The 27,259-nt window shown below is 42.3% G+C and overlaps 1 protein-coding gene across 2 annotated transcripts in view; it reads right to left on the bottom strand.

The window, feature by feature from the left end:
* TBCK (TBC1 domain containing kinase) overlaps window positions 1-27,259 on the bottom strand; it is a 1,319,282-nt gene that overhangs the window by 1,177,771 nt on the left and 114,252 nt on the right. For both annotated transcript variants that reach the window (XM_069241253.1, XM_069241261.1), the window contains exon 3: window positions 19,457-19,529. In XM_069241253.1, coding sequence (XP_069097354.1) covers window positions 19,457-19,529 — 73 coding nt within the window. The remainder of the gene's footprint in view (window positions 1-19,456; window positions 19,530-27,259) is intronic.

Raw genomic sequence — 27,259 nt, 5'->3', positions numbered from 1 at the left:
TTACAATTTTGGCTTAGCTTGACAGTAAAGCTGTTCCAATTTACACACTGCAGTTTGTTAGGAATCACTAGCTCCAGCTAAAGACTGAATGTAAGAATTTTGCTCGTTGGGCAACAGATTACAATGTCATTGCTGGTAAAACAAAATCAATATAACATGGTGAGCTTTGTTAAAGGCATTAAGATCATTTCATTTGTTTGCAACTATATTTTCCCTTTTATCAGGCTGAAGCCTGACTGCTGGTTACATATAAGACGTGTATTTCACATACTTTTGAAGTTCTTTGTCCACTTTTCATTCAAATACTTTAGGGAAAATAAAATTTGCTACCAGTTCTTAAATTGAAGTTGAGCTATGCTAAAGGTGTTCTATGGCTTCTCACTTGGTCAGTTCATGATACACTCGGTATTTTGTTAGACTGGTTGGTTGCTTCAGTGGTACAAATGGAATAACATTCCCTCTCAATGCTTAACTTTCTCAAAACAGTCATTACTCTGTAATTTGCACCAAATATTGTCTGCGTCAATGCAGAACTGAACAAAAGACAATCCACATCCAGGGGTACAATTTTAAGGTTGTCAGGCTCTGAACTGTTATACGTTACTTGTATTATTAGTTTTGTTTTCTATCAGGGAGCAAAAGCGGGGATGGGGCTAGTTGATGCGTTATGTTGGGATGAAGGGCTCGCAGTAAATTCTAGGATTCAAATATCTCAAAGTTTAATTCAGACATTATAGAGCTTTGCATGCATTTGATAACTTTGTTGACCTATTTAAATTTATTGAGGCTACAATGGGCATTTTTGAAAGGTGTGATGAGTGATTAATGAGTGGTCTGAGAATAAATGGGTTGTGTCTGGAAGTAGCATGGCACCATTTAATTGTGACTATGGTTCTTCAACATGTTTTGCCAATGGTCTCTCTATTCTCAGGTCTGTCTATGCATAAGTTAAAGTGTCTTCACAAAAGGACTTATTTAGACCTGAGTTTATAGGTTTAGGTCAACTGTAGAATTAAATCAAGGATGGCAGGGATCATTAGCCTGGAAAGAGGTGGGGTTGTGAAGTTGGTGGGACAGATCACTGTTGCAACAGAGGAGGTATTACATAATTACACACTAAGTGGCACTGTAATCAAATAAAGCAAATAAAGTGTACCTTTAATCTATGTGATATATATTTTTTTTTTTAATGTCTCTCTCCAGAACTGTTTCCCTGTAGCTTCCTTTATAGGTATAGCAGTGTGTGTGTGTGTGTGTGGGGGGGGGGGTAGATTTACACACACACACACATATATATATATATATATATATATATATATATATATATATATATACATACACACACACACATACATACGTATACTTTCAGCATTCTGCTCTTTCGCAAGAAAAATAGACTTCCATAAAATCATTCCCTTCAGTGCCAGTGACTACAGTGGCAATAAGTGCTCTTTGAGACTTTTAGCTTTTACCATTTTTTTGTTATTCTACCCAAAGAATGGCAGCTCTCACAAAAAAAGTTTGCAAAACCTATAACAAAAAGCTTTGACTAAGCCAAAAGGCTAGCAGCCAACCCCAGACCTGCAGACATTGCCAATCCTGATTAGTGAATGATTTCGAAACCCAACTGAATAACATGTTGAGAACGAAGTCTGAACTTTTAGCAAACCACTTTCCCTTGCAACAATGTATTTACCATTAATTTTTGCCAATGAGTGTGTGGGATTGGTGGGAAACGGTTTGCTTAAAAGGACTTTGACAGAGGGTATTAGAGTTACCCATTTTATATTCTAGTACAAATCCCCTGCCAAATAATCCTGACTGGTAGAATCTACTTATTTAGACACGATAGTTACACAATTCTAATATGGACCTAGGATGATAAATCCAAGAACTCATATGACACCATGTATGCTATGGCAAGTCTATTGCCTACCAGTAAACAACAACGTATCCACAACTTTTCTGAAAGGAAGCTGGAGTATGAGAAGTGTTCAGTAACTGTGCTATTAACTTTCTGGGTGAAAAGTGGAGCTAGCATGAAAACCACATAATCCATAAATTTGGAAATGACACTAATGGAGTGAAGTATCACATATATTTAAAGTACATACCAGATTAGCCGCAGTACATGGAATCTGCCCAATATATCTGCATGAGAAGACTATTACAAAAGCATGGGAGTGAAAGAAAAGAACATGGAAATGTGACTCTTATCAGTAACTAAATAACTAACACTAGATAATGAAGTAGTGTACTGCCCACCAGCAGGTACTAAGCAGTATATAATTACTCATAATATGTTTGTTGGTTGACTCAAGAGTAAGCACCTCCTGTGATCCAGAGTGCCTGTGTAACTCAGTCCTCACATTAACCAAGCGTGGTCAGCCTACAATTCTTTGGCCTATTTTTTCTTCTTGTCAGAAGTCAGCAGTGTACCGCAACTAATATCTCAAAACGTGAAAGGAATGTTACTGTAGGAAAGTTGCAAAGGAAATTGTGATAGGATATCAAACGTTTGTGGAGGAAGTTACAAATATAAGGGGGCTCACCAAATATGGATGGCTCAGAGGATTGACAGAGAAAAATGAATATTCATGTTCTCCTGAATTCTAAAGTACAATGGGACGGAGACCTATAGTAAATGTCAAAGTTGTTGATTCTCCATTGCCATTCTTTGGTACCCCAGTATTACACAGTTTGTCCCAGGTCACGCTCTCGCTGCAGTTGCAGTCAACATCAGGAATGCTTCCAGAAGGAATACTGAATAGCTGAAACATTTTCCCACTGCTACACACCCAGCTCATTCCCTCCAGCTTTCTATTTGTTCAGTAAATCAGTCCCCTGGTTTTCCACTCAAAAGGTGCAGAGTGCTCCTTGCAAATCACAACTGACAGTTTTTAAAGCCTGCCATAAAATGACGCATGCCTTTGGAAGATTAACTGAAAATAACCAGCAGGAGGCTTTGGCCTCGTCCGCTGTCGGAAATCACAACTGGCAGATGGACGGTTCTGGACAGCAGATCTCACATTTCAACACTAATCTGACGGAAGATTTCCTGCAGCGTTTATTTTAACACAAGTTACAGGTGCACCAGGCTTATGGGCTTTGGAGTATTTTTTTCCTTTTTTATAATTTTTGGCAACCAATGGTACAACTAAACTAGAAAGCAGAACAGATTTTGTATCTTTCTAACAAACATCTTTTGAAGTATCGTTTCCATTCTGTTCTGCGTGTCCGTTGTGGAACTGAAAATATCGGCAGACTCATAAAAAATTGTAAGACATTTACCACAAAATACAGAACACTGTACACTGATTGATTTGACAAATCTGGCTAACGCGGTCTTAAAAAGCATAATACACACAGGAATAAATAGCAAGAACAATATCTTCGAACGATAATAAAAATTATATACCAAAACCTAAGACGTTTACTCCAGTCCTGGGAGTCCTCTGACACAGGGGATACAAAAAACGCACTCAACTGTGTGAGCAATCAGCACGTTAAACAAAAAGCAAGCGAGTTGAAGGTCCGCTCTTCGATCGAGAGTTCTTAAAGGGTTTTACAAACAGCCGCTGAAGTGGACCAGGAAGCATGAAGCGCCATCGAAAATGAATGGACAAGGGAAATTCCTATGAGATTATTTTACTTGGGCAAGATTTTCATTTCAGTAAATTTAAACTAATTGTTTTCTAGCCTAAATGCAATTTGCTAGATATGAATGCACAGATTATAAAGCAATCCTACACACGTAGAAACTCCCGAGCAAACTTGGCGGTGCTGAATTCATGAGGATGCAATACATACAATTCCACTCACAGACAAAACCTAAAAGAAATGGAGAATAAAAAATGCGAGGGACAGCTATTATCATGATCACACTGTTTGACGTGGGAATCTTGGTAAATTGGTACAGGATGAAACTAGAACGTTTTGTACAATCGTTTCCAAGAGTGGAATGTATATCCTCTGTAACTCTGACGTACTACTCAAATAAAAATACACCAAAGCAGCGTCGCCTGCATTCTATCCTAAGGATCTAAAACGAGCCTAGCAAACTCTGTAGTGTACAGGCACTCTGGGTCGGGAGTACATGTCCTGGTAACGCCAGGCGTGTACGTTGTACCAATAAACGGACTTTTACATTGAATTATCCTTTTTTTTTTTTTTTTTTAACTACTACTGATAAGTTCAGTACATTTACTTTTTTAACAGTGACACACCCTAATGTGGTGTGTCTGAACTAAAAAGAAGGTAGGACACCAGGGATTCAATCTCTCTGAGAATTAGAAAAACACATGTTGGTGTAGTGTTTTGATCTTGGTGTTTTACTCACAATGGCATGGTTGCACTTGACCCATGGCAGCAGGACTTTTGATGTGGTAGGACAGTTGGTGTTCCAGTCTCGTTGTAGCCCTTTAAAGCTACATATATAGTTGCACAGGTGTAGAGTTGTGTCAGTATAAGATTCAGTTTTAGAGAAGTGTTTCTGACGTACAATTGTTGAACTGTGCAGATAAAGAATTGGGCAGAAGCAGTGGAGCTGTATTCATGTATTGTTGCTGTAGTACTACTAATAGAGGTGTGCACCCGTGTTGGGAAGCTCAAAACATGCTGTTTCTACAGATGCAGAGTCGTAAATGTGCAGTTGCAGAATTGTTGTAGATTTGTAGCGGTAGTGCTGTTGGAGATCTGTGTGAATGCTACTTTGCCTGGTTGCAGATTTGTAGTGTATGAACAGTTGTAGTGTTGCAGTGTTCATGGGGCTGTACAGTAGTAGTCCTGTAAGCATGCATTTCTGGACTTTTCTTGCCACTTTGGATTCATAACTGTGATGCTACTCAATTGGGCATCTGTAGGTTTTCTGAGGATGTGCTGCTGTTGAGTTGCATAGATGGTGTAAAGTGTGCAAATTAGTTGTAGGGTTGCAGCTGTGTGGCTGTAGTGAGGCAGTTCAATACATTGAGAGCTGGTCTTGAGAAGGAGTTCAGAGTTGTAAGTGTTTTTCATGATGTGCAGTTCTCATTTCAGATGTGCAGTTTAGCTATGTGCATTTATACCACTGCACAGATGCACAGCTCTAGTTGTGCAGGTGTAGAATTGCAATGCTAGATGGGCACTGTTGCACCTGTAAAGTGTTTCAGATAAGCCATAGAATAGTTTTCCTTGTAGTAATTGCAAATTTGTGCAGCTTCAGTGGTAGCTAGTTGTGGTGGTTGTGTTTCAACAGAAGCGCTTCTGTTGTTATGCAGTTAAGTTCTATGCTAGAACTGCTGTGGTTGTGACTGTACAGAATTTTTAAACTGTGCACCTCTAATATATGTGCACAACTGTAGTGCACTAGTTGGGCAGTTGCAATATGTAGCTGTGCAGTTTTACAGATAACTATGCAGATGTATAGTTGTACTGCTGAGTGGATTTGTGTAGTTGCAGAATTTTGAAGCTGAAGTCAGGTAGCTGTTGTAATTGTGCAGTGCAGAAGTGTTGTAGATGCACAGCTGTGCACTGGTGATCTTGTTAATGTACAGCTGTAAAGTTGTGAACTGTGTACTTTTAGCATTGTGCAACTGTAGTTTTTTTTGTTGGTTAATAGCAGATGTACAGTTATAGTGTTGTTGAATTGTGCAACTCTAGTGTTGTAGTTGTTCACTTAAAGTGCTATAGATGCAGCAGCAGCTGTACAATTGTAGTGCTGTTGCAATTATCCAGTTCTAAAGTGGTAGCTGATAATTTGAACTGTTGCAGAAGCACATTTTCACTTGTGCTGTGGTCGATGTTGTATACGTTTAGCTGTAGTGTTGATGTAGAGATGTGACATGATACAGCTGTGCAGATGTAGTGTTTAGGTCGAGCACAAGCACTTTGACCGCTTGTAAGTATTGTAGGCTTTTAACCACGCCCATCACCTTCACTTGGTCGTAGGCTTGCCTTTCAAAACTCCTTTATAATTGGTAAATGCTTTACATTTGTCACTCCTTGGGGTGGTTTTGCTGCCGCCTTGCAGACTGCCCCTGTTACATGGATAATTGCACGACTGTCGATACGTTTGACTGCAAGCAAACTTATTTTTCCATTTGTGTCTCTCCTTTGAGCTCATGCTCAAGGCGGCTGTGGTGCTATGAATCGGCTTGCTTATGTCAACCTTTTTACTTTTCATTTTTTCCAATTTAAGAGGCAAAAATGTCCTGCTGAATTTACAATGCTAATAGCTCTAACGAGCAAATGCGAGACCCATTGCATTGCAAATGCTTGTTTTATTTGTAGAACTGACAGTGGTGTAGTTGCCACATGGAGTGTCAGGTTATCGTCATAACTGCAGTAACAGAGTAAATGAGATTTAGCTGTGCAACTGAAGGGTTGTTGTATATGTGCTGTGGTGTGGTGTACCTGCAGTTGCAGAGTTACCTTATATGTGAAATTGAAGAGTTGTGGTTGCATTTGCCATAAACACCTTCTTCTTTACTGGTGTTCTGGGATTTCGTTCTCATGTTGATAGCAACGAGGTGCAAATATTGACTTTATTTGCATTGACCACTAGTAAATGACAGGTGACATTACTTCTATGGTCTGATTCCTAGTCTACCAGACAACTTCAGATTAAATGATCCAAAAATAAACAAGCATTGGATAAGCCAAAAGGTTTCGCCCTTGTTGGTTTTGTTAATGTTTAGTTACATATGTTAGACATGTTATGCAGTGGCGCGAGCTGCTGTACAAGACGTCTTAAAGTTTTAAAAAATAAATAAATAAAGCTATGACATGGCCAGTGCTTTGCCCATAATCAAATAGGGATTTGTTCACTTTTTGTCATTACATTTGTTTCTGTTGTACTTTCAATGTTTTTTGCTCTTAACAAACCTTAAGTTATTTTTTTTGAGTATGAGTGACCACTGGCTTTTCTCTACAAATGCAGATCAGTTCAAACTGATTTTATCCTATCCGTGCTTTTGTAACACTTTCTTAATTGTCAAATAAACTGTTGAATACTTGTTGATTTGGATTTTTTTTTCTTTTTCTCCACCGTTTACTAAGAATGTTTTGCTCTTTTTAGCTTTTTGTAATGTCTTAACCTCTTATCTTCTTACTTAATTAGTTTGATTAGTCTGTTTAGAAAAGAATGCTATGTGCATGTGGTACATCTACCGAAATAATGATAAATATGTGGAAATAGAAGTGGACAGAAGGGTAGATATGAGCCCATTATTTAAGGGTTCACTGAACTTGTTGTGTTTTCTTTTTTTAAAGATTGGGCTTATGACAGAACAATAGTTTATAATTATAATTGAAACAAATAACGTTTTTTCCTTATGTGGACAGGATGGTTTTACCATTGAGCAGCTTGACTTTAAGAACAATTAATGCTACTTGAATGTTGACAAGATACTTTCAGGCATTATGAGAGAGAATTGTGTGAGTTGTGTCCAGTCTGCTGAATGAGCGATTCATTACCATTACAGGATGGACTGAGTCAGGAAGTCCATACAATTAGTTGATTGATGCGGTTGTCTGGTATATGGGCACTGAGAAATATTAAGAAGTCAAGCCTGGATGAGGATGACTAGGTTCTCCAGCATTGTATCTTTCATATATTCACATGCTTGAATTTTTCCTTGTTGTCATGTTTGGAAATCCTGGCAACTTTAAATAGAAGTAAATGGTGTTAAAATGGCCTGAGTCAGTGGTTCCCAATCTGTGGACTGCGGCTCCCCGGTGCGCCATCAAAACTAGCCAACGGCACCACACACGGTTTGGGAACCAATGCGACAGTAATCTTTGAGCTTTTTACAGCCCACACATTTAACCTCTAATTGGCCTTCTCGTATACCCAGCTCTAACCAGAGATAGCTTAAAACTCCAGCCTTTCACCAAAGCATCACACTGCTGAGGGAGGTGACGGGTGCTGAAAGCACGGTACAGCACAGGGTCATGGTCTGCAAGTGCCAGGAGTCCCTCAGGTACTCAGTAGCGTAACCAGTGTATCATGAGCACCCTTGGCTGCTCTTTGAACTATAAAATATAACCGAAATCAGAAGTCAGTAAGCCCCATAGATCTTGGGGCCCCCGTGTCTCTGCACTGCTGCACCAATAAAGGTAAAGACCCTGCAGGCACTGTGAGGGAAGATCAAAAAAGCAACAAAGGAGGGGCATGAGAAATGGGATATTCGGAGAATAACTCCTGGTCCCGTGTGTAAGGTTCCCAATGGACAAGAAATCAAAAAAGATTACACACGGTTCCACCTAGTATCGTGGGTTTCTTTCGAGGAAAAAATTCAACAAATCATTGAAAAGCGAACTTAATCGAAGCAAGAGCCCTCACTCACCATCCGGTGACATGCTTCATCATAGGGCCAGCTCCTCGTCAGGCCGGCACTGCAATGCCTGACGGGCCCCGCCAGGGGGCTCTTTGCCGGAGATCTTTTAAGAATCGGTTGTGGCCGGTTGAAAAAGAAATGAAGTGAAGGATTGGTAAATAAGAAAAGGTTAAAAATGTCTAGAGGTAAAAATTAATAAATTTTAATACTCATGACTCTACCTCTGACAAGATTAAAATCGAGTAAAGTTGGGAATTGGTAGGCTAATGTCCGTAATTCCCATGAAAGCTAGGAAGGTATAAACGTCAAAGGACGGAGCACACAGGATCCCCTGTGTCACTCTATATAATTGGTCAACATGTTTCTCGCTTGTCACCAAGGAATTGGTAACATACCTAATCCTTTAAATTGAGAGGTTATCACATATAACAGTCAAAAAAACCCTCCGGGGTGAAGAACTTGGCGTAGGTTTATCGGCAGTGTCCATAGACTTCTAAAAATCCGAATTGATTGATTTTTTTAGCCTGGCCTCCCCCGATGTGACCCTACCGCTAATTTTTTGGAGGTTTTTTTTTACTGTTATATGTGATAACCTCTCAATTTAAAGGATTAGGTATGTTACTAGGTCCTGACGAATCGCATAAGGTAATTCCTTGGTGACAAGCGAGAAACATGTTGACCAATTATATAGAGTGACACAGGGGATCCTGTGTGCTCCGTCCTTTGACGTTTATACCTTCCTAGCTTTCATGGGAATTACGGACATTAGCCTACCAATTCCCAACTTTACTCGATTTTAATCTTGTCAGAGGTAGAGTCATGAGTATTAAAATTTATTAATTTTTACCTCTAGACATTTTTAACCTTTTCTTATTTACCAATCCTTCACTTCATTTCTTTTTCAACCGGCCACAACCGATTCTTAAAAGATCTCCGGCAAAGAGCCCCCTGGCGGGGCCCGTCAGGCATTGCAGTGCCGGCCTGACGAGGAGCTGGCCCTATGATGAAGCATGTCACCGGATGGTGAGTGAGGGCTCTTGCTTCGATTAAGTTCGCTTTTCAATGATTTGTTGAATTTTTTCCTCGAAAGAAACCCACGATACTAGGTGGAACCGTGTGTAATCTTTTTTGATTTACTGTGAGGGAAGAACCTGCCCCTGCCAGAGGGGCGAATCAAGCCACGTCAGTTTTGCTATTGGCGAGACGTGATAGCAGAACATGAAAACTACTGTGAACTCTGAAATAAGTTTTTAAATTTAGATTTGAAGATCATTATTACCAACTGAGAAAACAAATCGGATCAATGGTGTAGCATGGTACCATAAAAGGGTTACAGGACGCTTAACAAATTCGCTGAGTCCCGGTGCCAATGCACCTCGTGCACCATCACATTTCCAACAGCTATCCTCCAAAAATATACGTGTTTTAGTCATTCATTTGTTATGCTTGAGGAATGGAGCAGTGCAGCAGGCTCCCCTCAAAGAATGAAATCGCTTAGGATGCGGTAATCACCCCAGAGGTCCTTGTTTTGGAGCAGCAGCACTAAATGTGCCCTGTAAGATTTCTGTAATGACATATCTTGTTACTTTTTTCCTGCTCGCACCGTTAAGCCTGTTGTGATTAGGGAGGAAAAATGATGCAGTGCCCTTGATTTTAAGCCACACTTTTCCTTGCAGCCCTACCGAGCTCAAACAGGAGGAGGGTGTTTGTGTTAGGGTTTTAGTGACCGACACATGTCTTGCAGTTATTTTTGTACATATGTGCACATACGGAAAGCGACAGACTGTCAGCAAGTGTGCAAAATGTAGTAGAAATGCTGGTCCACTTAACAAAAGGGATTCACGTTTGTGCTGCATTATAAGCACTCCTGCCGCAACTGCACAAAAACAATTTTTAGGCAGTTGGTGACTAAAGTAAGGGACCAATAAAATGACGTGGGTTAAGTAGTTTTACCTGTTTCCGTACACTTCTTTACACGAATGAGCAATCATGTACTGTCAGTATTTAGGCTCCGAACTGCTGCCTGGCTGCTGCGATGGACATTAGTACAACGTAGGCATAGCTACTAGCAGTCCCATGTCTTAAGAGCAGGTGAGAGTGAAGTTTCACTGGGTTTTTACCACCACAGACTACAGAGGCAGGGGGCTTTTGAAAAGGAAGAGTAGTATCAAAACAGCTGACCACCTCCTGGTCAGCGTCTGCTCGCTCCCCTCTGTGCAGCTCCACCTGTTGCTTTTGCTGCTGATCAGACTGAGAGCCTGCTTGACTCTGTTCAGGGCCCATCTGCAGGCACCCGCTTGTGCCTCATCCCTGGTGGCCTAGTGCCATTTGTACATGTCTGTGAGTGTCTGTTTGCTTTCTGTCATCCTTTTTCTTCCTGTCTCTTTGTCTCTTTTTTTCCAAAGGCAAACCTATTTGCGCCCGTCCGTGCCTGGACTATGCCCAGTGCCACAGACACTGGTTTCCACACCAACCACCGGTACGACACCAGCATTCTGCACACCATCAACCCTGGAAAAACCTCAGCCTGACACCAAGCGGATGAGGGACCTTTCTCCTGCCACTCCTGTTTCTCACCTACCACGGCACGCCACACTTCCCCGCCCACAGCCCAGACGGACACCTCAAGTGCTTATTGTTCAACCACGTAACATATTGCATTAAATTTAGAACTATGGCAACAAAGGGTTTTAATGAAATGGAAAATATAATTTGTTGGAGATTCAGTGGGAATGATTGAAAATGCTTTAACAGACGAATACTGAACATAATGGAAGAAAAACTACTTCACAAAGGTTTAGCTGCAATTATCACTCAAAAATAATTACGGGCAACACTGATGCATAAATGTATTGGAAGAAAATTAAACAGTAGTGCATGGCTTCAGTTTCAGAGCTGGCAGAACAAGAATTAACAGTCAACTATGAAAAGATAGGAACGGAAGCCATTAACATGTGGTCGTTATACACAGAGGATGATACTCAGCATTGGCAAAGGCGTTTAATGCAGAAAATAAGTGGAAATAAATATGGAAACGAGGATGAATACAAATACGTTACATAAGGCGCAATGTACTGAAGGCGTCTGTCTTTTTTAAGGACTGTTGAAGCAATAGAACGAAATTTCATAATGGAGGTGAAAGCTACACAATGGCATGTTTTTTATTTGTGTGAACTATATGGACAAGTGGATGATAGAATATGGTAGAAAAATAAAGGCTACCCTTTGTTTTCTAGTTTATAAAAAATGTAAACATGTAAAAATGAACGTACAGTAATCCTGATGAAGCAAATTTGTTATAACGCAACGTTGTGATTGCAAAATCCAAATGGAAAGTACATGTATTCACTAAGGAAAAGGTAATGAGTTTTATGAATCAGTCTACTGCAATAAAAACAATGATGAATTGAACAAAATGCGCATGAACAAATACTCTGTAGTATAGTAAATTTTTTCTTTTGAATCAATCGAATTGGATCCCTTTAAACAACATAATTTAAGAGGAGTAATTCCTGAACCCTCATATTGAAGAGATGCTCATCTCCTCTTATGAGGAGTTTCTTGGAATCCCAAAGTTTCTTGTCTGACCTGAAGTGACCATGAAGCCTTGAGTAAGACTCCGGAATAGGGACCTTCAGCATCTCATGCATCTTATTATGGATATAACTAAAGGTTTTTCAGGTAGAGGGCAATATCAAATCCTTCTTGCATCTTAATCAACATTGATGGTATCATATTCAGAAAGGGTGCCATAGGTGCAAACTTCAAAGTCAATGTTGACTCAGGTGTAGTATATTCAATATATACATTTGTGTATATAATATTTCTAGCTTGTATATTTATGTTAGTTATCTTTTCTGAAGGTTTACGTAAAGCTTCATCTTTGTTGTAGATTTTATGTTATTTGGTATGGTCTGTTTTCCCCTCCTGCTGTGGCTCTCTTTGGTTCTTCTGGAATGCTCTCCCAGTTCCATGGGAGTCAGTTGAGCAGGGAAAGCTGTAGGCTGGTGCGGATGGAGTTTCTTCTGCCTACAACTTATTTAATAAAGGCAGACTGATTCAAGATTACTTATCCTGTGGATGTTATATTAGGAGTAACTGCACACTACATCAGGCAAACGTTCTTCTATCACTTTCAGCCTTGAGTCAAAGTAACGCAGTGTTTATGGCCACATCTGCTGACATTGCAGCAAGGTTACAGGTATTGACAGCACAGGTGATGCGATAGTAGCACTTGTGGACTTGCCAGCAGGTGGAGAGGCAGCAGAAATTTGTTATATAGCTTTATGAAATGCCGACGCCTTCATGCTCCATCAGGGGGAAAGAGGTACCTCCTTTGGAGTCATTTCTGTCACACTAGAATAGGTTGGAAAAAAAAAGAGTGCTCCCTGGACCTTCTTCTGTTTTTCTTTCCATGCTATCTTGATGTGAGGAGGAACAGGAAGGTTTTTGCTTTGTGATGTTACTTTGCCACTTTCCGGGAGAGTGGCTTATGGAGGGGTATGTATGAATCTGGTACTTTATATGGTGAACATTGTTATAGAGCAACAGATTGCTTAAAATTGAGTATGTACCCTTGGATACAATTCTGTTGCATAGTGGCCAGGAATACGTGGCTTCATATTGTCTTTGGAGGACATGCTCTTTGAAAAGGGGGACGGGGTTCAAATCCTTTATGATTTGCAGAACAGAAGAGTAGGTGCAATTATAATGTTGATCCATATGCTGGAGCATAGGGGATGCAGAATACCTTAAGATCTTTTACTACATTTCTTCCACTCTGGCCTGGCAATGTCTGTCTGAGATGGATATTCGGGGTGCTGCCAAATGTTTTTGCTGATTATACAGGCTTAGAGGGGGGAGCCAGGGCATTTCTTTCAGTGTTGGGTGATGTAGCTTAACCACTGATTGTAGGAGGCTGGACTGGATTGTAGTGAGTACCTAGGGGTACTTACACCTTGCACCAGGCCCAGGTATCCCTTATTAGTGTAGAGGGGTGTTTAGCAGCTTAGGCTGATAGAAAAGGTAGCTTAGCAGAGCAGCTTAGGCTGAACTAGGAGACGAGTGAAGCTCCTACAGTACCACTAGTGTCATATGCACAATATTATAAGAAAACACAATACACAGCTATACTAAAAATAAAGGTACTTTATTTTTATGACAATATGCCAAAAGTATCTCAGTGAGTACCCTCAGTATGAGGATAGCAAATATACACAAGATATATGTACACAATACCAAAATATGCAGTAATAGCAGTAGAAAACAGTGCAAACAATGTATAGTCACAATAGAATGCAATGGGGGCACATAGGGATAGGGGCAACACAAACCATATACTCTAGAAGTGGAATGCGAACCACGAATGGACCCCAAACCTATGTGACCTTGTAGAGGATCACTGGGACTGTAAGAAAACAGTGAGGGTTAGAAAAATAGCCCACCCCAAGACCCTGAAAAGTGGGTGCAAAGTGCACCTAAGTTCCCCAAAGAGCACAGAAGTCGTGATAGGGGAATTCTGCAGGAAAGACCAACACCAGCAATGCAACAACTATGGATTTCCAGACAAGAGTACCTGTGGAACAAGGGGACCAAGTCCAAAAGTCACGATCAAGTCGGGAGTGGGCAGATGCCCAGGAAATGCCAGCTGTGGGTGCAAAGAAGCTGCCACCGGATGGTAGAAGCTGAGGATTCTGCACGAACGACAAGGGCTAGAAACCTCCCCTTTGGAGGATGGATGTCCCACGTCGTGAAGAGTCGTGCAGAAGTGTTTTCCCCGCAGAAAGACCGCAAACAAGCCTTGCTAGCTGCAAGGGTCGCAGTTAGGGTTTTTGGATGCTGCTGTGGCCCAGGAGGGACCAGGATGTCACCAATTGCGTGAGGAGACAGAGGGGGCGTCCAGCAAGACAAAGAGCCCACTCAGAAGCAAGCAGCACCCGCAGAAGTGCCGGAACAGGCACTACGAAGTGGAGTGAATCGGTGCTCACCCGAAGTTGCACAAGAGAGTCCCATGCCGACGGAGGACAACTCAGGAGGTCGTGCAATGCAGGTTAGAGAGACGGGGACCCAGGCTTGGCTGTGCACGAAGGAAATCCTCAGTGAGTGCACAGGAGCCGGAGTAGCTGAAAAACACGGTGTTCCCAGCAATGCAGTCTGGCGTGGGGAGGCAAGGACTTACCTCCACCAAACTTGGACTGAAGAGTCACTGGACTGTGGGAGTCACTTGGACAGAGTTGCCGAGTTCAAGGGACCTCCCTCGTCGTGCTGAGAGGAGACCCAGAGGACCGGTGATGCAGTTCTTTGGTGCCTGCGGTTGCAGGGGGAAGATTCCGTCGACCCACGGGAGATTTCTTCGGAGCTTCTAGTGCAGAGAGGAGGCAGACTACCCCCACAGCATGCACCACCAGGAAAACAGTCGAGAAGGCGGCAAGATCAGCGTTACAGTGTCGCAGTAGTCGTCTTTGCTACTTTGTTGCAGTTTTGCAGGCTTCCAGCGCGGTCAGCAGTCGATTCCTTGGCAGAAGGTGAAAAGAGAGATGCAGAGGAACTCTGATGAGCTCTTGCATTCGTTATCTAAGGAATTCCCCAAAGCAGAGACCCTAAATAGCCAGAAAAGGAGGTTTGGCTACCTAGGAGAGAGGATAGGCTAGCAACACCTGAAGGAGCCTATCAGAAGGTGTCACTGACGTCACCTGCTGGCCCTGGCCACTCAGAGCAGTCCAGTGTGCCAGCAGCACCTCTGTTTGCAAGATGGCAGAGGTCTGGATCACACTGGAGGAGCTCTGGGCACCTCCCAGGGGAGGTGCAGGTCAGGGGAGTGGTCACTCCCCTTTCCTTTGTCCAGTTTCGCGCCAGAGCAGGGCTGAGGGATCCCTGAACCGGTGTAGACTGGCTTATGCAGAGATGGGCACCATCTGTGCCCATCAAAGCATTTCCAGAGGCTGGGGGAGGCTACTCCTCCCCAGCCCTGACACCTTATTCCAAAGGGAGAGGGTGTAACACCCTCTCTCTGAGGAAGTCCTTTGTTCTGCCTTCCTGGGCCAAGCCTGGCTGGACCCCCGGAGGGCAGAAACCTGTCTGAGGGGTTGGCAGCAGCAGCAGCTGCAGTGAAACCCCGGGAAAGGCAGTTTAGCAGTACCCGGGTCTGTGCTAGAGACCCGGGGAATCATGAGATTGTCTCCCCAATACCAGGATGGCATTGGTGGGGCAATTCCATGATCTTAGACATGTTACATGGCCATATTTGGAGTTACCATTGTGAAGCTACACATAGGTAGTGACCTATATGTAGTGCACGCGTGTAATGGTGTCCCCGCACTCACAAATTCCGGGGAATTGGCCCTGAACCATGTGGGGGCACCTTGGCTAGTGCCAGGGTGCCCACACACTAAGTAACTTAGCACCCAACCTTTACCAGGTAAAGGTTAGACATATAGGTGACTTATAAGTTACTTAAGTGCAGTGTAAAATGGCTGTGAAATAACGTGGACGTTATTTCACTAAGGCTGCAGTGGCAGGCCTGTGTAAGAATTGTCAGAGCTCCCTATGGGTGGCAAAAGAAATGCTGCAGCCCATAGGGATCTCCTGGAACCCCAATACCCTGGGTACCTCAGTACCATATACTAGGGAATTATAAGGGTGTTCCAGTATGCCAATGTAAATTGGTAAAATTGGTCACTAGCCTGTTAGTGACAATTTGGAAAGAAGTGAGAGAGCATAACCACTGAGGTTCTGATTAGCACAGCCTCAGTGAGACAGTTAGTCATAACACAGGTAACACATACAGGGCACACTTATGAGCACTGGGGCCCTGGCTGGCAGAGTCCCAGTGACACATACAACTAAAACAACATATATACAGTGAAATATGGGGGTAACATGCCAGGCAAGATGGTACTTTCCTACACTGATGAGAAACAACACAGCATATATGACTGCATTACAACAGTCGGCATTGAGTGAGTGAAGTAATTTTATTGCATATGAGTAATTAAAATCATTACAAATATACACACACAAAAAAAAATCACATGAATAGTTCAAGATTTACAATTCTGCATCTCTAGTTCGTCTTAAATTTATCTTCATGTCCCATCTTTGCCAGTACTGCATGGTCGCTGCACAGCCGTTCTGCTAACTTCTGGCTGTTCAGTATAAAATCTTTAAAATAACAGAGTTATCAAGACTGCTTTGATGGATTCCAGGCTTTAAAGCTTTCAACATTATGTTAAAAAATGTCCCATATGACGAGAGGACTGTAATATCTGTTGAGTCTAAACATAATGATAGTGCTTCTTACTACAAGCATGTGTTCCATATGTTAAAAAGATAGGTATGAAAAAGGTGCCTCAGACAGTCCAAAATTCCAGCAAGCATAGTAATAAATGTGTAAATGATTCTTAGTTGTATGTGCTAAATCAGCAGTTTGGAATGATACTCTGTCTATTACTTCTGTTTGATCGTAGTTTATCAATTGTTAATAATAAAAACCCGATGAGCACTATATTTCTCCTGCAGGCCTGGCTCAGTGCTTCTTTCAGATAGTACTGTGGAACTTCAAAAGTTGGCATAATACAGGGTTTCTTCAAAGCTGTATATGAAAGGGTACTTGCGCTGAGAGAATCTAAATTCAGCCCTAGATCAGCACTAGCTTTGTTCAAGTATCTTGTCCAATTGTTAAGTGGGCTGTTGAAGATCTTGTGCAGTACCATTTGTAATGATCCGTCTTTTGTATGTGCTGTTTATTAGATGGGTTGTCCATAAAGGATGAATATCTTAAGATGTTTATTAGATATATAAGTACATGAATGAGAATATATATTTATATGAATAAATAATTTTTCACCTATGTTGCTCTATGTTGTATAGATAACTCTGTTGGCCTTTCCTTTTAAGGGCACTGTTGTATGTATTGTTTATTCTCCACCCAGCCCTTTGGGTTTATGGGTTACCCTCTGTTGTTTATAAGTAATCAATCTTCCTAGGCTACGTTTCATTTTTTTCTTGGATTTCCCCTATAGTTTCCCAAATACCATTACTTTTGTTTTACCTCCAGTTTGTTAATCGCATTGTATTTGTGCAGCTCGACGACAGAACGTTGTAATCCTATTTTTGTGCAGTCTGAAATTGCTAGATCATGTGCGTATTGTAGAATTGGGATCTTATATTGCCCTTTTGGGTGGAGGGGGTATGCGTTGGTCTTATTTAGTGTGGTCCCTAGAGCACCTGTGAATAGCGGGGCTAGAACACAGCGATAAGTACAGCAAGGCTTAAAACTCAAACATTTTGGTGAAAAAATAAATTCACATGTTTTTGCAGACAGAGATAAAAAAAAAACTCATGTCTTCAATGGACTCTCAACGTGACTTCCAATGAAGCTGCTGAGATCAATGTTCGACGCTGTACTTCGCCAACTGGCACAGGTGGCCCAACAAAACTGATCCATCTGACTTAAAAGAGTTGTTATAAGGGCTACGCGGGGCAAATATATATTTGAAGTATTTTTTTAAAAGGCAAAGCAACAATACTTTTCAGTAGTGATAGCAAATTCGTAACGGAATGAAGAAGGCGCTTCGCATGAGATTACACGTTAAATTTAGTTAATTATTATATATGTAGCGCATGTACACTGAAGTTTATTGCAGCTTAAGGAAGCCATACTCCACCTTGTTTCTTACCTACTAAACAAATATGCCTCGAAAAGCTTTCTAAATAGGAGTAGTAATAACTTTTCCAGCAGAAATATTGTGAGATAATTTCTTGTTTTGGCTGCGGCTGTAGAGAAAGCATGATCGTCATACATTACAGTTCTAACTTTCAGTACATCTAACAAAAATGAAAAGGGAGATCACAAACGATGTACCAGTTGAGGTACACTGAATGTTGAAGCAAGGAGTATCTTGGTAACGTGTCTTATCCTGACTAACCACAGACTTGCAAACTATTGTGCTTAGGAGAGGGGCAGCCAGTATATTTATTTTAATGTAGGTGAAACATGGTGATGTTTTAACATTTTACAAATAAGTCTAGCCGCTGTGTTTAAGATTGACTGAAGGAGATGCCATTTTTTTTTTGGAGCCACCGGACAGATGACATTGTTGCAGTCTAATCGACATTGGACAATGGCATTTTTGACAGGCACACAAGGTTTTTTTTTCTTCAATATATTGCAAAATACAGCGTAAAACTTTAAGCTGAAGAAAAAGAAAAAAAAAATGAGAATGCCACTTTTGACATCTGTGCTTCAATGGACAGTTGTTTAAAATTCATCAACATTCCTACATTACATAGACTGAAAGAGGGAGCAGGGCAAGGTCCAATATTATAAAGCTAACCAAAGCTGCACATATTCCATAGAGTGACAACGGCATTTGGGGAGGAGAGTTGTTCTCTCCTCACATCATTGTGAGCCTGACACTTTAATGTATCCTCTTTTTAGACCTACCTTTGTATATCAACATGATCACTATTCTACAACGTGACTTAACATGCAAAACTTTAGTTTCACAAAATTTAAGAACAGTTGACAGCGTAAACATGAAAGAGCAAGCAACATGAGGAGGGAAAGCAAGTGAGTGAGAGCAACATGGAGCTTGCTTGGGATGTTTTGCAGAGGGAGAAGCAGAAGAGAAAAAGAGAAAGAGAGCAACAGAGCATGTAGTGTCTTGCTGGTATAGAAGCACACAAAGTGGAGAGAAACAAGGAGCAGAGGGTACCTCAGTGGGAAAGCACAAGAGGGATAGAGCTGGAAAACACATGCACTCTTGTGGAGGTGTTAACAAAAGAAAGAAAAAAAGACTTTCCCAAAAGTGAGCAATGGAAAGATACAAGTCGGCCAAGCAAAATTATGGCTATTCTCCAGCAGAGGAGCAATCACAAGATAAACAAGGTTATTCAAAGAAAGCCATTTTATAAACTGCAAACAAATAAAAGTGAAAATAAAGCCAACCAATGGTAACCAGTGGGCGGGGAGTAAGCCTACTGCCACTTAAAAATAGGTCATTTACAACTAGGTAGTTTGGGTTGTCTGGTAGGCAGGACCTAAAAAACGTTCATATTAGTAGAACTACGGGAGCTGCAATGGAACAACTACTCACAAAGAAGTTGGCAAAACATTGGTGGCATTGCTCCAGATCACATACCTCACTGGTTGCATTTCACGCAGTAAATCCTCGAGACTCTTTTCATAGTGTTCTGCAACCACCACCAGCCTCTCTGAGGGAATATAAAAATGGTATGGTTAGGGGTGCAATTTTTATAACTTTATACACGGAGGTTTATTCACAGACGTTCAGCATGGGTGCACATAAAACCCACCTGAGGCACGAAAATGGCAGAGAACCCGAATTAGTATCTAACGATATTTGAAGCTGAAAATGAACTCACAGCCAACTAATGTCCACAGAATAGTGGATTGTCCATAGTTGTGAGTTTAAGGTTAGAGGGGGCGCCTTGGGTGTTTCAGGGGAGTACGGGTTGCTCATTAGGAGGGTAAAGAACACCCACAAAGTTATAATTGTTTGCTTTCACATACATCCTCTGTTATTCTTCCACCCTATTTAGCCCTGAAATCATGAAATTACATTCCCAATAAAAAGTTGAGTAAGTGTTTAAAAGGAATGTAAAACTTGGGAAACAATTAACTTATTTTATTGGGAAAAAAATTTCCTCCAGGAAAAATATGTTTCTCTGGGGAGAGGGGCGCACACAAAAGCGAAAAGGTATTAATGCACATTTTCAGTACAGTATATCTGTTAATTTTCACCCAACAACTAATCTGTATGGCAGTAGCCAACACTTGGAATTATGTGCCTCGTGTAGATTTGCATGCTTACTTCTGCGGAGTTTTGTGAAACCTATGTCAATTTTTTTTCCTATTTTCAAAGATATGCATGTAAAGCAGTTCCTCTATGCACAACTACCCAGAAACATTTGGCATACATGCCCTGGTACTAGACGATTAAGGGATTTCATGGAGGCAGAAAGTGAAACTCTTCCATTATGCAGCAACTCCAAACAAAAGTTTTCTACCTTAAAGGGTAAACTGGTTACCTGCACTTGCAAAGTAAACTACAGAAATGAATCTTTCAGCTCGTACCGACACCGATCACGTGAGGGTAATCACAACATGTAACAAAACGCACACAATGTTGATAGGTGTTGCTAAATAGGAAATCACAAACTGTTTATGTCTGTGTGCCAAGAGTGAAAGGTATAAATGTATCACTCTCCCTCAGAGTGCAGTCTGCACTTGCATCCCTCAATTTCCATTCATCCTAATACTCATGAATACCTTTCACATTGACACTATAAAAGCACTCAAGGAAAATCAATTTGCATATTTAATTAGCTAACTGGAGATCACATCGTGTGATGCATTGATAACGTTTGTGCCATACATATACTTTTTATAATCGTAAACAAAGCGCAAAAACAAACTTTTGTTGCATGACACTGAATATGTAACCCCAATAAAAACGTAAATGATGAAGAAACACTATTTAAAAAATACAAAACGTTGTGGTATATTAGTATTGTACGTGATCCCGACATTAAGTGTCATATCGTACCATAAGCAAAACCTGTGTTCAGCAATGAAACCGAAGTGAAGAGAAATTTCAACTCAAATAAGCCATTACAAATATTTCAGTTGTGTGTCCAGGTGCTACACTGTGCACTGCAGATAAAAGACTGAGGGGAATGGATAATTGCTCAATTGTTTTAGTGAAGAGACAATGGTGATATGTCATACAGAGTCTGAACAAGTGGGAGGGGAGGTTTGGTGCAGAGTTAGGCATTGGCGAGCTCTGGCTTTGGTATTTATAGCGCGATCTGGAACCCAAGGTATCGGAGCGCTTTATGTGAGCACCAGTTACATTACAGAAGGACACATTCATTTTTGGTAGGCATGGGGAGATTGCGCGATTTGCCCAGAATCACGGGATGTTTAGCCGACGCCGAGATTCGAACCTGGTTCCTCGACGTCATAGTTGGCAGCCCTGGCCGTTTCGCCACATCCTCTCCTATTGAAGGGTCGATCAGTTTTCGTGCAGATCGTACGCCAAGGCAGCTTTTGGTGGACAGGCTAAGCAAGTGGTAAGATTTGCGATTAGGTTGGTGCAGAGGTTGGGTAATGATTAGCTGTGCACAACGGCTGGAGCTTTGAGGAACAGGCTGAGCAATGGTGAGATTTGGTACAGAGATCAAGCAACAGTGAGCACTTTGGTGAACAGACCGAGCCATGGCGAGCTTTTCGTACAGTCACAGCAATGGTGTGAATTTGATGCAGTCTGTGAAATGGCAAGCACTTGATACAGAGGTTGAGCAATGGCGAGCATTTGATGCAGAGAATGAGCAACGGTGAGCTATTTGGTACAGAGACTCAGCAATGGTGAGATCTGGCACAAAGATCAAGCAATAGTGAGCATTTTGGTACACAGACCGAGTAATGGCGAGCTTCAGGTACAGTAACTGATGCACAGAATTGGCAATGCTAAGTGTAGGTCCCTTTATTCAACATAGACTTTTTCAATAACGGATAGTATTGAAAATGACTGTCATTGACTTTACTTACAAGTTCCAATATTTATCGTCCAATATAACGCTTAAAAAACTGACTGATGAACCTGAAACGTAATGACTTGGGCGCATCTAAATAACGTGAGTAAAACAGAGTCGTATGTTTTTTAAGAAAACCTATCAAAAGAAAGGCACTGGCTGATAACTAGACTTCCAAAAGAAAATAATGTTTTTTACTCCACCCTGAAGCTAATTTTCAAATGTCCTGTTTCGGTGAATGTACCGAGCACCAAGATGATTATATACGAGAAGTGTGGTGGCAAACCGCAAAATATGTATCGGTGTTAATGGAATGTACTCATAGGTTCCTGCGTCTCCTCCTGCAAGACACATTTAACACAGTGCTTTTATCGAACATCTAACACAAAACATATTCCACGCAGCCATCAGCAAGTAAAATTAAATTGTAATAACGTCTTAGTACCCCAGCCATCAGTACTTTATCAGATACTGCAAGTGACAGCTTACTTGGAGCAAACACCTTCCCTTCACTCAACACCCAAAAAATACTTCTTAAGAACGAGAGATTAAGTGGGTATTAGCCTTGGAGGCCGACAGAAGTAAACTCAAAGCAGCTCTCTGCGCACAGATCCACCACCACAAGATCCTTTTAACAAAACGGAAAACACCTAAAATGCCAGAATTTTAAGCTGTGTCAACTTGTGACATTGCTGAAGACCAGTGATTTCGCTACCACGACAAAAACATCATCAAGATGGACCACCGCAGGCATGAAATCATCCAGAGAAGTGACAGCAGTGAATTGAAAAATCCAACTTGCTCCAAGGCTGATAATGCAAACACCAGCAGGAACCAATCCACCAATGAATACAGGCCACAAATATCACTAACTGCCAGCAGTTTTAATGCACTCACATATTTTCTCAGCCCTTGCGGAACTCCTGCTGCAGGTTATTACTTTAGCAGGCAACGCGCTCTGAAATAACTATAGTTTCTTCATATAAAGTAATCCCTGCAGTGTTGGTTCTTGGACTGATAGAGCAAAGCATCACCCAGGGCCTGAAATCAACCAAGGCACACAATGAAAGGCGGGCGGGGGGGGAGTTGGGTATTTTTCCTTAAGTGGGGGGCAAGATAACCCATCAGAATCTCAAGCAGAATAGCAGAGGATGCAATACGTGCTGAAGAATAATGTACATGAGGGTCCCTGTGCCCTCTCATGTGCCTCCTGTATGTCGGCATTCAATACACTAATTGGTGGCATACTTTAAAATGTCCAGGCACTGGGGAAAAACTGGATACGGTGAATCGAAGAAGGTTGACAATAAGGAAGTTACTACCCTGAACATTACAAAAAAGGTGCTGAATGAGAGGATCATAGTAACAACTCAATGTGGAACTGACGATTGTTATAGTGACAGTTGCAGTATAAAGTAACAGGCTGGGCTAACAAATCATTAAATGGTTAAGAAACACTAAGCCATGAGGTTTTGTGATTAAGAATGCTTATATTGTAATGACATTTTTGATTCGGACAGAATACCACACCTTAGTGTTATGAATAAGTGCATGATCTGATCCCACGGTATTTGATGGTTGGACCACGGGTTATGCTATGATCTTTATTTCGGATAGGCCACCAAGCCTTTGGTGTTTGCACTTTGCAAAAAAAAATAAAAAAATCTAGCAAAAGATATTGTAGCTACCTTATAGCTTTTGAAATGGAACATCACATTGTTTTATACTAATATTTATTACTTTTTTATGTTTGTAATTGGCACTACTTTGATCCTAAATTTGTAATGGTTTTAATTAACTGTATACAATACATTACTACTTACTTACCTTTGGCGTTTAGGGATTAGTGTAAATTGCCAGGCCAAAATTTTTAGTGATTAGGGCACGCTGTCATGTGATCTTAATTATCAGGACAGAGTGCCTAGTCATGATGTTTTAATAATTTGAATTTAGCAATCAGCACTACTGTCGTGATGAGGAGAGGATGCTATTCCGAGTATTTAGTGATTTTGGCAGGATGTTATTTCACCGGGTATTTGTCGACTCCGCAGGCCGAACGGCTGACCAGCATAACGCAGAGCAAAATTGAGGATGTCGCAGTGGAAGTCATGATCGGGAACACTAAACGGACCTAATATTTCTACAGAAGAGTTTTTCTGTTCTGTCGCCCGGAGGTTGAGTCCTGCTCAAAGAGTTTATAGGTTTTAATTCTTAAAAAGCTGAACCGGCTACACCAGAAGTGCAGCACAATTAGAAGTAGAGGATGAATTTGTTCTTGCAGGATAATTAAAAAAAAAGTCAACACTAGAGGGGAACAAATAAACATCACATTAAATGTTCCGTATGAGCCAAAGAAATAACAATACATCTAAGCTGAAAAACTGAAAGAGCACGAGTCTAATTTACATAAAAAAAAAAAAAGTATCACAAAGATGTGCAGAATTATTTTGGTGAAGTGACAAGGCACTGCCCGATGTACAAATGTACCGCCAAAGTGACAACAACTAAATACACTGGGAAGAAAAGAAAGACATCACAGTAGTAACGGTCATCAAAGTTCAGGCCCCATTCAGATGAGGGTGCCAGAGAGCCAGGCTAGCAAGATGGCCGCCTTCTGGCGAGGCACTGCAGGCTAGCTCATTACTCCGACATTAATCCGTATCCCGAAGGACCATTCGATCCCCTCTGCAACACAGTCTGAAAGGATGTGCAGTGGGCATAACTTCCTGACAGCAGTTTGTCCTGCATCGGAGGTGCAGCTAAAACGTGGAAAGATCAATGGCTGCAGACCGGGCCTATTCATGAGAAGATGCGGCCTGCAGAGGTGGCGCTGGGGAAGGGCAGTGTTAGGGGCCTTTTGGTCTGGCCCAGTGCAGTGGTGGCATCAGAGGAGCCCAGCAGCGGCGGCGCCTCCGCTTGAAAATCAGCATTAGGATTGGCAGCAGGGCAGGCTGGGGGCCTGTGCCTGTTGTGATTAGGATCAAGGATCGACGCAGAAGCGGCGCGTCAGGTAATTTTTTAAAATGTATTTATTGTTTGTCGTCCACTCTACACACACCCCACTCACGTGCCACCCTGACCCTTCTGACCGTCTGAGCCGCGACTGGCCCCGGGAGTCCTGTGGATGAGGCGGCGGCCGTGGCTCGATGGCTTTTTGGGTGGGCTGGATGCTGCAGTTCTGACAGCCTGTATGATCGGCCAAGAGAATGCTGAGGAGTTGGGGCCCCTGCGGAGCACTGATGGACCAGAACACCGCCACTACCTCTTGGCCATATGATCGTTGCCAGGGGAGCAGCGAGGTGAGTTCTGAACTGCTGGACTGGCCGGGGGCACTGTGGATGTCCCTTGCACCCCCATAAAGTCATTGGGTGCTTGCAGCAGTACTGGCTTGTGCCGTGCTGACCCCAGAGAGGTGCCCACAGAAGAACCTCCCTTGCAGGGGAAGCCCGTTATTGGTTACTGATGTGTGTGCATAACTAACACACGTGGGGGGATGGGGGTCCAGTGGGTGGAACTGTTGTATAGTATTAATATCAGGCCCTGCTGGTGGTTGCAACGAGCAGGGAGACATATGTGTTGCCCACGGCTGTCCTAGCCCAAGTTTTGCTCACACTCCCAGTCTGCTCATGCCCTCAGCCCTCTGCTACCCATGGTGAGGCGGGACTGGTTATCTCCACTGGACTGTCGTTTGCTCTGGCTAACAGCCAGGCCTTTGCCTGTGGGGCCTGCTCCCCTTACTTGGGCACCATAGCCTGGTTCGTCTGAGCCTGTCCGCTTAGGTGACTATGAGGAGACAAGCTCATCAACAGTCCAGGCTGCCCTTTAAAAGTAAGAAATCCACCGGGGCATCGGGCAATTGCTGCTGCCGGGAGGACCCCCTTGAGGGTGCCTCTGGCGACTGCTTCACTGACCAAGACATTGGCGGCCTGCTGGTGGGCATGAAACAAAGTCTCCACACTATCAAGTCCAAAATCGACACTCTCCACCAAACTTGATCATATGAAGGAGAGACTGAACAAGTACGATGAGAGAATCGTCAACTCAAAAAGCACCGTCTCTGAATCAGAGGATACCACACCTTAACGCACAGTGAGCCACATCTCAAGATGAAGAAGGTCCTAGAGGTCATTAAAATTAAAAATGAGGACCTTAAGGTGTGCTCTAGGCGCAACAATATTTGCATTATGGGCCTTCTCTAGGCAACTGCCATGAACAAGATCGAATCCTACACAAAAGCTCTTGTTCTCTGTAGAGTTGGTGCATCAACCCATAGGGCCTCGGCCTCGGCCTCCCCCACTGTACCAGCATGTCCAGTGATAGCATGCCTGGTAAATAATAGAGACCATTATATTTTCTTGAGGCTGACTACAAAGAAGCAGGAATTGGAACATTCGAAATCGGATCCCCATATATCCAGACTTTACCAATGGTGGTGCAGGAGGCCCGTAGAGACTGTTCCTGACAAACGCTCCCTCATGTAGGCCGTGATCTTCCACACATAATATACACTGCCAAACTTCAGATTATGATAAATGGCATACCCCACTTTTTCACTGACCTGAAACTTGCTGTCAAATTCGGTCGAGCACACGTTCACCACACTTACAGAAAAAGGGATCAGACTGGTAGGGACCACAACATCCATCTTAGCAACAATGCCTGAATGACAACTATGAGAGTCCAGATGTTACCTGCTGCAGTGTGCCCAATCTGCACTAGCAATCAGCAGTGCAGCTAGTTAGAGAGTACGGCTGCATGGTCCTCTTTTCTGTGTAACCTGAAGCACCTTTAGCTTAATACTGCCACACTGTGATCTACTGATGTTTTTCCACTGCCTAGTCATACTTCCACAGTGTGGCTTTGCCCACTTTACCCAATTGGGCACTTCTAAACTATACCCTGTTCGGCCACCTCTCTCTTTGCGAGATTGTTTGTCTAGCTGGGAGGATTCCTATTGGTCAAGGTTGGATTTTTTCCTTGTTTGCTTCAGAGTGTGGTGTTACACCTCCTGGTATATGCTTGGGTAACAAGCTTTTTATGCTCATTTGTTATTGATGCTGGGGCTTGGGATGTCAGCAGTAGTACATGTTGGGAAAGAAAAATCCCTTGCATGTTGATGGACATGCACCCCCTGTCCTTAGTGCCCCAAATGTAAGGATGTCAGGATCCCTGATGCTGATTTTTGTTGTCATGGACCAGGACGGCGACCAAAGCACTATTCTCACAGTTGTGAAAGGCCACCCAACTTTCCAGGAGTTAAGCACCAGGAGTGCGGTGGTGGCAGCATACCAAGTAGTGATAAGTAGGCGTGAATAAGCAATTTTACCAGTGTCACTGAAGTGAGGACTACAGGCTCACTTATTTAAAGTTCCCCTGCTGTATGCTTA

This window comes from Pleurodeles waltl, chromosome 1_2 (genome assembly GCF_031143425.1).
Source record: "Pleurodeles waltl isolate 20211129_DDA chromosome 1_2, aPleWal1.hap1.20221129, whole genome shotgun sequence".
Lineage (NCBI taxonomy): Eukaryota > Metazoa > Chordata > Amphibia > Caudata > Salamandridae > Pleurodeles > Pleurodeles waltl.
The sequence above is the reverse complement of the archived record's forward strand: the minus strand, read 5'-3'. Positions and strand labels throughout refer to the sequence as shown.